General features: G+C 33.1%; 1 protein-coding gene across 8 annotated transcripts in view; it reads right to left on the bottom strand.

Moving 5' to 3' along the window:
* WDR17 (WD repeat domain 17) overlaps positions 1-13,341 on the bottom strand; it is a 65,056-nt gene that overhangs the window by 28,656 nt on the left and 23,059 nt on the right. For 7 of the 8 annotated variants that reach the window (XR_008233955.1, XM_052779396.1, XM_052779421.1 and 4 more), the window contains 7 exons: positions 12,450-12,633; positions 10,456-10,686; positions 5,625-5,876; positions 4,771-4,893; positions 4,246-4,433; positions 2,810-2,978; positions 740-831 (listed from right to left, as the gene is read on the bottom strand). Coding sequence is in view for 7 of the 8 variants with exons in the window: in XM_052779396.1 (XP_052635356.1) it covers positions 740-831; positions 2,810-2,978; positions 4,246-4,433; positions 4,771-4,893; positions 5,625-5,876; positions 10,456-10,686; positions 12,450-12,633 (1,239 nt within the window). In the remaining variant the exon portion in view is untranslated. The remainder of the gene's footprint in view (positions 1-739; positions 832-2,809; positions 2,979-4,245; positions 4,434-4,770; positions 4,894-5,624; positions 5,877-10,455; positions 10,687-12,449; positions 12,634-13,341) is intronic. The other variant, XM_052779413.1, reaches the window with a different exon arrangement.

The raw sequence follows: 13,341 nt of genomic DNA, 5'->3' as shown, positions 1-13,341 counted from the left end.
CTGAGTGTTAGAACTCAGGAACTCCTGAATGTATGTATGTGTATTTGTTTTCTGCCAGCCCCCCCAACCCAACTCTGTCTTCTTAAAGAGCATCCTTCTCCTCTGATGCAGATGCCACAGTTAACTATGTCTGTATAATCCCAAGATTATAGCTGTATACTAAGAATACAAAAAATATTATAGAATACTACAACGTAGTATTAAATAGCTCCTTCTGCCAATAACAATTATGCTACTGTTTCAGGACTTGCAAATGCCTGCATAGATTTCAGGTAATACAAGGCAAGATTCTAAATAAGACATACTGTTTAGTGTGCTGCAAAATGGAGCTTTATTGGTCTGGACTTCAGGGACTGAAATTTTTTTCTGAGCCTTGTTTGAAAATACAGAACATCATTTTACATTTTGATACCCAGTTTAAAGTCTGTATGTCCATACACATTTACACATGTAAGAAAGAATCAGCTACGCTTTTGCTGTGTATCACTACAGGACCAATTTTAGGATAATGGAGACCATCTGGTGCTTCATCATTCTCATGTCACAAACCCAGTCTGAGGAAGTAAAAATACTTCTGCCTCAGATATAAACTGGTACCCACATAATTCTTTCTATAAATTCTTATATCATAGCACCTTTTAAAAACATATGAACTTTGACCCATCTTTATTTGTTGACAATAGAGGGAACGACTAACTTACATTTCATATAGACAAAAAAAGAAGTAATCTCATCTTACCTCACTGAATCTGGTTATCATTTTGCCTTTTGGGACATCCCAGATGAAGCCACCATTTCTGGATGTTGCACCTGCTATGCAGTTCAGATCTCCTTTAGAGAAAGACATTTGTAAGATCTCACAATAAATATAAGATCACAATATTGTTTGACTGGTGTGTTTCTACTTTAAATTCAAGAAAAGTAATATAAACAGAAGATGTCAATGGCACATAAACAAGAGTTTTTAACAGTTTAAGGCCAGCATTTGATACTAAGTCACAAATCCAATTTCAGCAAAAGCCTGACCTGCTTTTCTACATTCCTATTTTTGAGGTAAGGGCAAAATAAAAGTTGTATTGTTGTAAAAAGTATTCTCAATGCCTGCTGAAAGTCTTGCAGTTAAGGTGACAAGAAAATAACGTCCACGATGCATATGACAAACTGAAAAAGAGATATAGTCTCAGTGTTTCAAGGTTAAAGTTGTAGCAGCTACAGCATTTTCTTTTAAAGTTCCCTACGTACTAAGACAAAGCAGGAAGAATGCAACAGAACATATAACAGTACTTTGGCTTCTTAACCTTGCACCACTGCAGCACCTAAGCCCATCAAGAATGTACCTGAATCTGTAACCACGCTCTACAGGGCAGAAAATCCGAATATATGACTCCATTCAGGAGTAATCCAAAAGGCACCAAATTCTCCTCACCACAGTGACCCTCTATCCCAATATAGCTATACTTTTCCTAAATAGCTATATGGCACATTTATATAAGTTTTGACTGTTATTTTATGCCACACTTCAGAGGTGGAAAAGGCAGTCTACGCAGGAGAGGTCTAGAAAAGTGTATATATATATATATAAGATGGAAAGAGATTCAGGTAGGAGAATGACAGGAGAAAAAAAAAAGAAAAAAGAGAGTAATCAGTATGTTCAAAGGTCTTTTGAGACCAAATAAAAATGATGGCATGCACTGGATTATATATTAGGAATAAAGTACAAGGCGGAGAGGAACTCTCTAGGAGTAAGGGATGTGAAAGAAGCAGAAGTTCTTTCTGGAATGGACAGGAACTTTTGGACAGGATGGTAAGGAACTGAAGTTGAAGCACATGCTTCCAATTAGAGTAAATTTACTTTTTTTTTTTTTTTTTTAAATCAGAATACAAGACTTGAAAAGTACCCCTCACAGTGAACAACTACTACAAACTGAATTTAAGTTTCAAAACAAAATAACACAAAAGAAAACACCGTATTTCATATTGCCATAATTTCCATCTAGCAAGACAAATAATCTGTGAAGAGAAACAAGGTGCAAGAGACTCCCTGAAATGAAAAAAGTGCAAATTAATTTCACATACGCAGACTACATTCAGCTTCCCACTACAGTATTTTTTTTCTGTCAGCTATTATTTCTTAGAGTTTAAAAGCATAGGAGAGAATGGCAGTGAGCTGAATTATTTAGACTTTTAAAAAAATGCATCTGCTGTCCAAAGAATTAAAACAGAACAAGAATGCCTACCTATCATCAACTATTTACATTAGTAACTATCAGAAATGTACTCCCAGGTTCACCTAAGTGGGTTGCAGAACAGTTTTAAGAAGAAAATTTCCCACTGACTTCAGTGACTTCTCTAAGAAAAGGTAGATGCTTTGCAGAAAAGGTACTACCTATTCTAACAAAGAAAAAACAGAGCTCTTCAGTGATTAGAATCCTACACAAAGAAGGAAGAGAAAGAACTAAACACATATGTTCCACTTTTTCAGCACAAAATAGAATCTGAATTCCTTTAATTAGCTGCTTCCCATGCAAAGAAAGCCCTTTCATCGTCTGCATAATGTAATGCTAGAAAGGTTCTGGAGATCTTCCTCCCTCCATTCTGACTCAGTATGAAATACTGAGATCATTCCTCATAAGGCTAAGCCTCAACAAGGTGGGAAGCATTGAATTCTACAGGTTTCACAGATAATAGTTCAGTTATGTTTAAACATTATTAGATACCCTCCTATCTAAAACTACAACTTTTATAACACAAATTCTGCTAGTCAATGCTAATTCAAAGAACATTTAGACCTAAAGCAAAATATTCTTACCTGGAGCCCAAGAAAGGGAATAAATAACCCCCTCATTACCAGGAGATGTGTAAACTGCTGTTAAAGTATTTATGTCCCAAACTTTTATTGTGCCATCAAATGAAGCTGTAGCAAGAAGATCAGGGTTATCAGGTTTGAATTTGCAATCAAAGATGGTCTCAACATGTCCCTTAAATGAAACAAATATTTAATCCATTTTTATTACATTTCATTTTTTTCAGAAGTCCAAGTCTAGATCAAACTCTAAAATACATTGTATTATAACCCGTCAGGTCAATTATGAGTTCCAAAACACCTGTATGTTATGGCTCATCAGTCAAAATTAAAAGACATAAAATAGCCTGGACTATAACACACCTCCTTTTCATACATCATTATTAAAAAGAAAAATTCTGCCCTGAAACAACAGGGCGATGCAAAGCCAGGAGCTTGTTAGCATTTTCCATTGGAACTGAGTTGCTAAAAAATAGAATTAAAAAAAAAATTAAGCTAAAAAAACAACCAAGAAAAATTAATTTTTTGAAACGGAAATAATTTTGCCCTTTAGGTAAAAAGTATCCGACTGAAAAAATAAAGCTTGGTATGTAGAACATGTTCTACAAGTTTTCTAGTATTCCATTGAGTTTTCTGTGTTTCTAAATACAGTCTGTGCTCTATTGCGGTTTAAACTTCAATCCATTAGAAATTTCACATGTCAATTGCTTGTTTTCGAAGACATGCATTTGTACAATTTAGCCTGACATATATATGAGAAACAGATAATATATAAGAATTTTTTTAAGCCTTAGTTGCTTTACAGGACCAAAACCATCAAAAATGGAAAAAGAACACCAACCAGCAGCCTCTATTCAAACATGTATGGGAGTACAGCTGAAAATTATTCAAGTTTTTCCAATGAAAAGGAAATGGGAAAGGGGAAAAGAGAAAAATCCTCAAGAATAACTAAAAGTCCAGTGAATAAGAGGCTCACCTAATATGTGATAAACCTGGTTTTTAATTTCTGCTTCAAAGAAGATTTAATAATTCAGTCTTTGTCATTTTAAACTGAGTGACCTCACCATCTGAGTTACATATATTTTTCTCTCTGATTTGACTAGAATTTTTATTCTGGATTACAGAAAACCCTCCAGATAATACTTCCGAGAAGGCCACCAAATTAAAATTTCAGTTAAAAAAAAAACCAAACCCAAGCCCTTAAATCTTTATTTCTGGATGAATAAAAATTGCCAGAATACTTCCAAAAGGATTCAGGCTTTTGCAATAAAGAATTACTATCAACTTCAGAACTGTCATTTGGTTTCCTAGAAGTTCAGACCCTTTTTAATGGCAGAAACTGTTTTACAGTGCTGCGAAGACTTCATCCTCCATTTTTTGCTGTTAGAAGAAAGTGTATAAGCCAAATAAACTCCCATTCCAAAGACAGAGATGAAACGTACCAAATCTCTAAGGAAATCCCACTTTTTGGCTCCCATGTCATAAAGCCCCACTCCACCATCCATGAAGCAACAGACAGCATGACCAGGAGGAAGAGAAAATGCTTGGTTTTGGGTTAAAGTTGGAGGAGGAACAGCCTCACTTGTTGAGGATGTATGGTGATTTTTAGTAGGATACTGTGATGAACATGCTTAACAAAATAAAGCAAAAGATATAAACAGGTAAGATTTTTTTTTCATTTAATAATAAGTAACAAAGAGTAAAATGCTTTGTATTCCAATGAGATTAAAAACAAAAGAAATGGAGAATTCCTGTATGAAGCCTGGCCTACTAAAGAAGGGCCTTATAAAGTCCTTGATCCTTTACACATTTGTCTAGTCCACTGGCACCAGAGGGTACTTTGTTTAATTAAGAACTACAGAGCTGACACAAACTTACAGAGATTGACTCGGATATAACAAGATTCACAAACAAGATTTTCTTAGCTAGCAGCCATTGCAACGAAAAACAATCAAAATTACACTTACACTTTTTCTTTGGAGGAGAACTTAGCACATGCAAACCATGGAAACCAGTTTTCTTCAATTTAAAATTATCTATAGGTGTTGTACGTGAAACATTCCAAATACGTAACACACCAACCTGAGAATCTGAGGTTTAAAAAAGCATACAAAAACATTTATTTTTCTATTATCCTCTTTTTACTGTACACAGAGGTATGCAGTTTAAGGACTGATTTGAGCAAAAATACAACAATTAATTAAACTTAGAAACCTAAGAAGAATTTTATAAGCAGGCACTGTCATCTCCATGGTAATATCACCATTAACAGCAATAATTATTAACATTAGTTATTTAAACTTCAGTAGATAAACTCTAAGGAACCTCTCATTAAAAATTATGCTCACAGTCTCACTTTCCTTATTCATTTGTTCAACCTGAGAAGTAACGTCTATGGTGTAAAAAAGATGCAGTGAATAGATTTTTCTTTTTTTTTAATTTTTTTTTTTTAATTCTAAAAATAGAGAAAGAAAAGCAGGGGATCAAGAAATGACATCCACTAGTACAATGCATTTCTATTCCCATTCCCAAAGTAACTCTCATATTTGTTGCTAAAATGTGCATGAGGAAATTATTTAGTATAAAAAAACAGTTTAAAGTCACTTGTTTATGTACCCAGCAAATATAAAATAAGTAAAAACTGCTCAGTGTAGTTTTCTGTTCTTTTCAACAGTTTTATGTATTTTTTTTTTGTACAACGCATGCATGCTTTTATTTGTAGAAATGTTAAGAAACAGAAAGATCAAACTTGAAGTATCAATTTTGAAGACTCAGTCCTATATTTATTACCTTTGTATAAATCAGGAAATAAAAGGCTTACCTCCAGTTATAAACATTCCAGGTGCACTAGAAACCCAGGCTAAACACTGAACAGATGCTGCTGCACTGGGAAAATTAAATGTTGTGATACAGGACAGAGATTCAGAATCAACTAGTCGAATACCATTATGTAAATTAGCAACAAGAAGGTAGTCAGTTGACAAAGGGTCCCACTCCAGCGCTGTAACTGGATCCTCTTCATCTGTTCCTTCAAGAGACTCTGGTCTCAAGACATGTTTCTGATTTTTAGAACCTTTAAAGGGCACAAGAAAACAGATTATTTCAAAATGAAATCAAGTATATCCTTTCAACAGTTACAAGGTTTGCAAACATCATTTTTCTCTCTCCCTGAAATTTTTAGTAGCCTGCTCTACTGTCTGAACCAGTGAAATTAATGAAGCTGGCTTTGCAATATTTGACTTAAAGTAGTTCTGGCTCCATGAGATCTGACTTTCTTTTTAATATAGCAGAAAATAGAAACAGCTGTCAGGTTTATTAACATAATTTTACACTAAAGAAAAGTATGTTAAATTATATACATTGTCTTAACAATTTCCATGAGTAAAGGCCTGCAGCACAGCCTAAAATACAAGTCATTTAAGTAAATCTGTGTACCACAGCAAATACGGGCAAAATAAAGGCAGTATGAACTAGAAAAAAAATTGTGGCAGTCAAAAATGTGTTTATGAACAACTGCCTTTAGATTTTTTTCTTCCTCAAAACTATGTGTGCAATTATGAAGCATTCATGGATTTTGAAGCCAGAACAGGCCATTAAATATCTAATTTGACATTTGCATAACAGAAGACATATTTCACTTGATGATCCATCTGTATTATCGAGAACCGCAATTTTTAACATCATGCTTATTTCCCACTTTTTGTTTTTATGGAGAGCTGGCTCGTAGTTTTATAAGATAGCGTACAGTCTGAATGAATAATTAACAACATAGATCTGTATTTTTGAAGTTGTGATCTTGTATTAAAAAAACAAATTAATTTTGTACCCCTTTTCTAGAAATAAGGAATTGACATCTTCAATTGTTCAGTTTTTAATCTAGTTTTCAATTTTGATCATGACGAATATAATTAATTTGTCATATTATGATAAATGCCAAGACCTACCTATATTCCTTAATGATTCATGTAGAAGAAATCCTATTCCAACACATACCAAAAAAAAAAAAATGCTGAAAAGTTTTTGTTCACTGGGGAACATTCTGAATATTAAAATAACTCTCATTATGATTTTCTAGGGAAAAATGCTATTAGTGCACATTATACCTAGGGTAACTTTATAAATAAATTAGCAGAAAAGTGAGAAATAATTTAAGACTGCACAACAATTAATAGCATAAACTGATTTCTCCATTCCATTTATGTTTCTATATAAGACAACTGCAAAGGCACAGTTGTCTCTTTTGAAGAATCAGGAATAACAACAGGGATAACATCAGAAATATCATCAGATAACTGCTTTAAATTTGCCAAAAACTTTGGGATTCCCACTTTCTTTAACAATGTCCCCTGCTTACATTTCAGGTCAGATTTTTTGGTGAATGAAAATCAACATTCAAATGAAAACCTAGAACTGACAACAAAGCAGAATTGTCATTTTTCAGTTGTCATTTTTCAATTGGCTTTACAAGAACTAAAGGCAAAAAGTCCTCAATTGTTCAAAGCCAGTCATGTTCAAACACTTCAGACCCAAGAAAGCACAGTAAACTGGTGGGAGAGTATGGGTATCCAGGAGCTATTCAGTTTCACCTGTGCTTCACAAGAGTCGGGAAGCAAAGCTCATGGAAACCCTAACTGTTAAATTTTATTTTCCATTAAAAGAAGACAATAGTGCTGTGCATCATGCAACTGAGTCACAGGTCATTTAAGTAAACTGTGCTTATTTTGAGAACAAATGAAAGGTAAACTAGTAAAGAACATTTGGCTCTACATGACTGGACTGTATTTCTTTTAAAACAGGGTACTAAACTTAAATCCTTGCATATTTTTTCTTCACACTAAATGTTCTGCTACATTAATGGATAGTCTGGAGCTAATAAAAAGAAAATACAGCCACAAGAGAAAAACCTAACTAGATAACAATAATGGAAAAAAAAAAAAAAAAGTTGTGTAGTCTGCTAATTATGTGGCAGTGACTCACACTTAAAGACTAGAGCCTTCAAGGAGTCAATCACACTGAACTTTCAAGCAATTAACAGGAACTTGTGGATGTTCAGGTTCTCTCAAGATTGTGTTTTGTAGGATATCCTACGAAAGGACTGAAAACTTTAAAAGTAAGGAAAAGGATTGCCCCCCACACACACACTTGGTAACAAACTAAGTTCTTGTCCAATAACAAGTCATTTTCCACATTCTGACATGAGGTAGATGAGGGCTGAACTTCAATCTCAAAGCAAAAAATCAGCTTTATATTCCTTATTGAAAAGTACTGATTCTTTGTATCCCTTCCCCCCTGCTTTTTTTTTTTTTGAGGGCCTATATTCATCCTGTTAATACCACTTTCTTTTATGTATTGTTATTTTTTAAAAGCTACCAAATACAAAAGTCAGATGAATTTTGACTATAAATTGCAAACTAGAAAGCAGCAGTTGATAAAATAGATAACTTGGGTAAGCCTACTTTTTGAATTATATCTGAATGTTAAGACACATATTAAAGTCATTTATGAAAGTGTAACCACAGTAATGGTACATATATTTTATTATAGTGTTACAATCCATTTTTCAGTATTGCCTAATTTTGAAACATATTTTAATGAATTTATTTGTTCACCAAAATTTTCATGATCTATTCTTAAACACATGTAGTTTTTATCTAAACAAATTCTTTGTCTTTTTCTAATAGTGTAAAGAATGCAAGTTAAAAGAAAACTAATACTCGTCTGTGTTCTTTCAGAGTCATTATGATTGCTCCAATGTCATTGTCTTAATTACAAGAATATAATCCTTTGAATTAAAATATTTAAATTCCTTATTGCATGGAAGTCTGGGCTTTGAATGGCAGTTCTACGGTATTTCAATTCACAGCTGTTCTTGAATGCATCTGAATTTGTTGTACTAATTTATCCCACAGAGTAAAATTTGCTACCTAGTTCTGACAATTAATTTGTAAGTAGATCTCTGCAGATCAGTAATTTTTTTGTTATGTAAAATCAAATAAAAATCCTATTTGAATAAAAAGTTTTTTACATCCATTTCATTAAAAGAAGTGTGTTCAGGTTTAAAAAACATGTAATATGATCCAACAGAAAGTGTACTACTACTCTTGAATAATTTTGAGAATGTGAAATTCTAAACAGTTTAAAAACAAAAACCTGAAAAGTTTATTTTAAAAGCCAAAGTGCAACATTTTCTTTTCAATTCTAAAGAATTTGTTAAGTAGAAGTAAACTGCACTACTTAAATACAGGATTTTCAGTGAAAGAGTCCTGACAAAAATTTTCACCCAACTATGTATAAACTTTCGACTTCGTTTTTCTCTGTTGGAAACCAAGAATCTTATATATGTTAACAACAGGAAACAAATTTTATGTTTAATTTGTTTTTATTTTAAAATTATCTTAATTAATATGTATAATATTACAATAATAATGAAAACTATCCTAAATACAGAGACAGGCAAAATTTCTGTAATAATCTAAACTTAACTTCAAGCTGATACAATTAGTTTTTTTCCCCAGCAGTAATAGGCAATTTTCAATAAAAAATTTTTACAGCAACTTGAGTTGTGGTACATACAAAACTGCCACTGCTGCTAGCTTTTTTAGCCAATGTTATGTTTGCATTTGCAGAACGCAATTTTGACATTTTAAATCCTTTTCCTATTATTTCTATTTTCATATTCAAATCATTCTAAACAAGCTTCATGAAAAGTCTCAGTTTGATACATATTTAGAAGTTATCATATTAAAATAGAATTTATTTTCCCGATGCCAATACTAATTCAGCCAGCACTACAGAAGCAAGGGAATCTATTCTCTGTGACATCCTGAATGATTACTTAGTAAAGTGAACAGAAGGAGAATAAATTTTGGATGGCTGTTGGAGCATAATACTATGTAAAATTAATGCATTATTTAAAGAACAATTTCTCTCACAAAGTTGAAAATCGGTTTTTACTGGAGGAAAAAGAAGTAGCCAGAAAAAAATTTGAAATAGCCCACCTAATACAGATATCTGTCTTTGTAGAAAACTATTTATGAAAGCGTGCTAAATTTTAGCTTCAAATGAGCTTATCAACAAGACACCTTCGTTAGCAGAGTACGGGACTATTTATAAAGTATGCAAAAATGTTCTTGGTGGATTTCAGACAAAAAGAGATAAATATTTCCCATATAGTCTTTGACAGTACAGAATCATGAAGATAATAGGAAGCCATGAGATTCTACCTACAAAAATGCATAGGACTCTGGAATATGAAGCAGAGGACTCTAGAACAAATGCAAGCAAATTAAAGAGACTAAGCCAAATATTCAAGTCAGTCTGTTCAGAAGAACAAACTTGCTGGGAAATACAGTTCAGTAGAAGATCAGGGCCATTATCATTCCCTAAAAAAACCAGTTTATTGTACTTGTCAGAAACTGCAATGTTATCTTGGTCACAAAAGGGCAAAGATACAAAGAAAATGCTCTGCACTCTTTATCTAAGAAAACATTTTTGCGATATGGAAGGAGTAGGAATACTATGAACTAAGAACAAGTTTTATATACGTACATACATTATAAAACCTAAACGAAAAAAGTGCAGAATTACACGCGTATGAAGAGACAAGAGATACATATATATAAAAATAAATATTTTACCATATCAGTTTTTACCTGGCTGAAAAATAGATAGGCTTCCATCAGTATGTCCGAATACTACTTTTCCTTTTTTCTTCGGATGCCATCTAAACAGACTGATATCTGACAAGAAACTATGTGCTTCTCTATGTACAGTTACCCCGCTGTCAGGTCCTGAGATAGTCCAAATGTACAACGGACCTCTGTGGGACACAAATGCAACTGCATCACCTGCATTCCAGCACCAGCTAAGTGACGCAGGAATTCCTGAAACATACAGGTAAACCTTATAAGAACCGAGATAGGAAATTCAGTGTATTACTGCTTGACCCAGTATCAGGAATTGTCTTGAAAAGCTGTAGAAATAATTATTCTACATAAAAATGATTAGACTGAAATTTAGATAACTGTGTGAAAATCTTGCGGTGTAAAAGTAAACTACACATATCCATAGGCAGGAAGTAGAATTATTTCCCAAATTATTTTGATATTACTTTGATGGGCTGTATTTTATGATACCTATAATTCATTAGTGCCAAAGACAATCACGATATGAAAGAGGATAAACCTGATCCTGTAAACAATACTTTCATTCATTCACAATTCCATTCACCATTGTTTTACTGTAAGCTATTTGCTACTAAGCTGGTAAAATATTGAAAACTTTAAAATGTCTATTTTTGCAAAACACAATGAAATTTAATTCAGAGATAAATACAACAGAGGCAGATATTTGTGACATAATTGGAAAGGTAGCTCTGTAATCAAAGAGAACTCTTGACAGCTTCTCTCTGGATATATGACAGTTTTAATTCAGTTGCCTAATACCTAATTGTAGGCATTCCAGTTTAAGGCTTTTGACCTTAATGTCTCCAACCCTCATTATCCTCATAACTTAATAATGTGTGTCTGAAAGAATAAATTATGGTAAGACAAACTCCTCAAGCTGAAAATTCAAAACTATTTGTATTTAGACACTTAAATATGGCAGCGTCAAAGAGAGTAAAGGCAGCATTAATAGGAGGTTTAAACATATTATCCTAAAAGTAAATTAGCTTTTAAAAAGTTTAAAATAATAGTAACAGTTCTTTCACACGTAGTCATTGGCTGACGTAGTTTTTTAAACAAGCAATGTATTGAAAAATAAGTATCAGGTTTTATATTAATGCATAAACTGATACAATATTCCTTTTAGAATAGATCAAATCGGTGTGGGTTTTTTCCTACTTATTCCTTTTCCAGGATATGCTAGATAGATGAGATTTTCAGAGGTATCCTATGTGCTCTGGAAAGAGCAGAGCAGGGGGTCCCAAAATGTTCTAGAAGATCCTGAGATACTGACTGTTCTTGGGTTGCACCTCTTTTCCAAGAATGCAAATGTAGGAGTTAAAGACACCTGACAGAGATTGACTGCAAGAACAGAAATACAGGTACTGGTTTTGACTGAAGGGAATGAATCAGAACTGGGGAGGTAAAAGTGACAGACAGACTTTTAAGCCCCTAGACTTCTCTTATAATCTCCAAATCGGCAGTTTCAAGTCCTGAGAAAAGATGCAGGTAGAAAAGCATTAGGGTATTTAAACAAAAACTGTTTTTCAAATTCACTGATAATTTATACTTGAATCTGTCGAAGGCTACATTTTATTTGCTTTCACTTCCGTAAAGTTATGAAAACACAGAAGGTTTAAAACTTAATTATTTATCCTTTTATACAGTGATGGAAAAAATGAATTTTTTTTCCTGCTCAACAAGAAATCAATGGCAAAGTAAATTCTTGAATTGGTCAAGTACTTTAGAAAAAAGAATAATGTCTTTCTTTACCAATTACTAGATGGTTCAGAGCAATTTACTCAAACACACTACCATTATTTTCTAAAATGAACTGCAACAAATCTGACAAGAATATTGTGTTATGCAATTATTAAACCTCTGGCCTACCAACTGCTTAGAGTTTACTCTCTATCAAGTATTTCTGATACCTGTGGATGAAAAAGCTGTATGGATCAAATATATCTCCACATCTGAAATACCTTTTGTATTGTCCAGTTTGGCCACAACTTTCTGTTCAGTCACATTCCAAATAATCACTAAACTATCTGCACTGGCACTTGCAAACATGTCAGGATTATGGGGACACCAAGATATGGCTGTGATTGTCTTCTTATGCTCAGACATAATTGCCCGGAGCTTGAATTCATTGTATCGGTGATCCAGCTAAACAAAAAGTAAAATTCATTTTAGAAATAAGTATTTTGTAAACTTACTTTAAGTACTGTTGGTTTGGAGAATAGTTCATATAACAATACTAGGCTTACAGATGAATTTACAGTGGATTTAACAATCGTCAGTAACTGACATCTCAATAAATTAAATTCTCATGCATTTGACTTGGACAGAAAAGTTGACAAATATTCAATTAACCCAACCAGTATTAACAGTCTATCCTCTTGTCACTTATAAACTATTATATTCCATTAATAACTGCACTCAAACACAATCCTAAAATACTTTATTTATAGGCATGGTAACAATCATTTAGTAATCTGCAAGGGGTTAAACAGGATAGAATATGAAAATGAATTTGAAATCCTTCTCAATTCTTAAAATACTTAGTACAATTAAAAAAGAAAATAAATAAAACGTCCAAACCTGACACAGTAAATTTTCTTTATTTTAATCCTACTAGTGGTATAACTCACAAAGTTAAAATAAGCACATCCTTAACTTCCTGATATATTTCTCAGTCTGAATATTCCACATGTCACAGCATTTCTTTTTTTTTGTTAGGTGTTAATGTATAGTAACTGCGAACTTCAGAAGACCATGGTGCTGAGCAGTTCAGAAATTAAGTAGTAACTTGTTCCAAATCACAGACAGGCGGCCACTGAATCCACAACTTTGCACAGTGGATTAAACTACTTC

This window comes from Harpia harpyja, chromosome 2, assembly GCF_026419915.1.
Source record: "Harpia harpyja isolate bHarHar1 chromosome 2, bHarHar1 primary haplotype, whole genome shotgun sequence".
Lineage (NCBI taxonomy): Eukaryota > Metazoa > Chordata > Aves > Accipitriformes > Accipitridae > Harpia > Harpia harpyja.
Note: the sequence above shows the minus strand (reverse complement) of the source record. Positions and strands in the feature narration are given on the sequence as shown.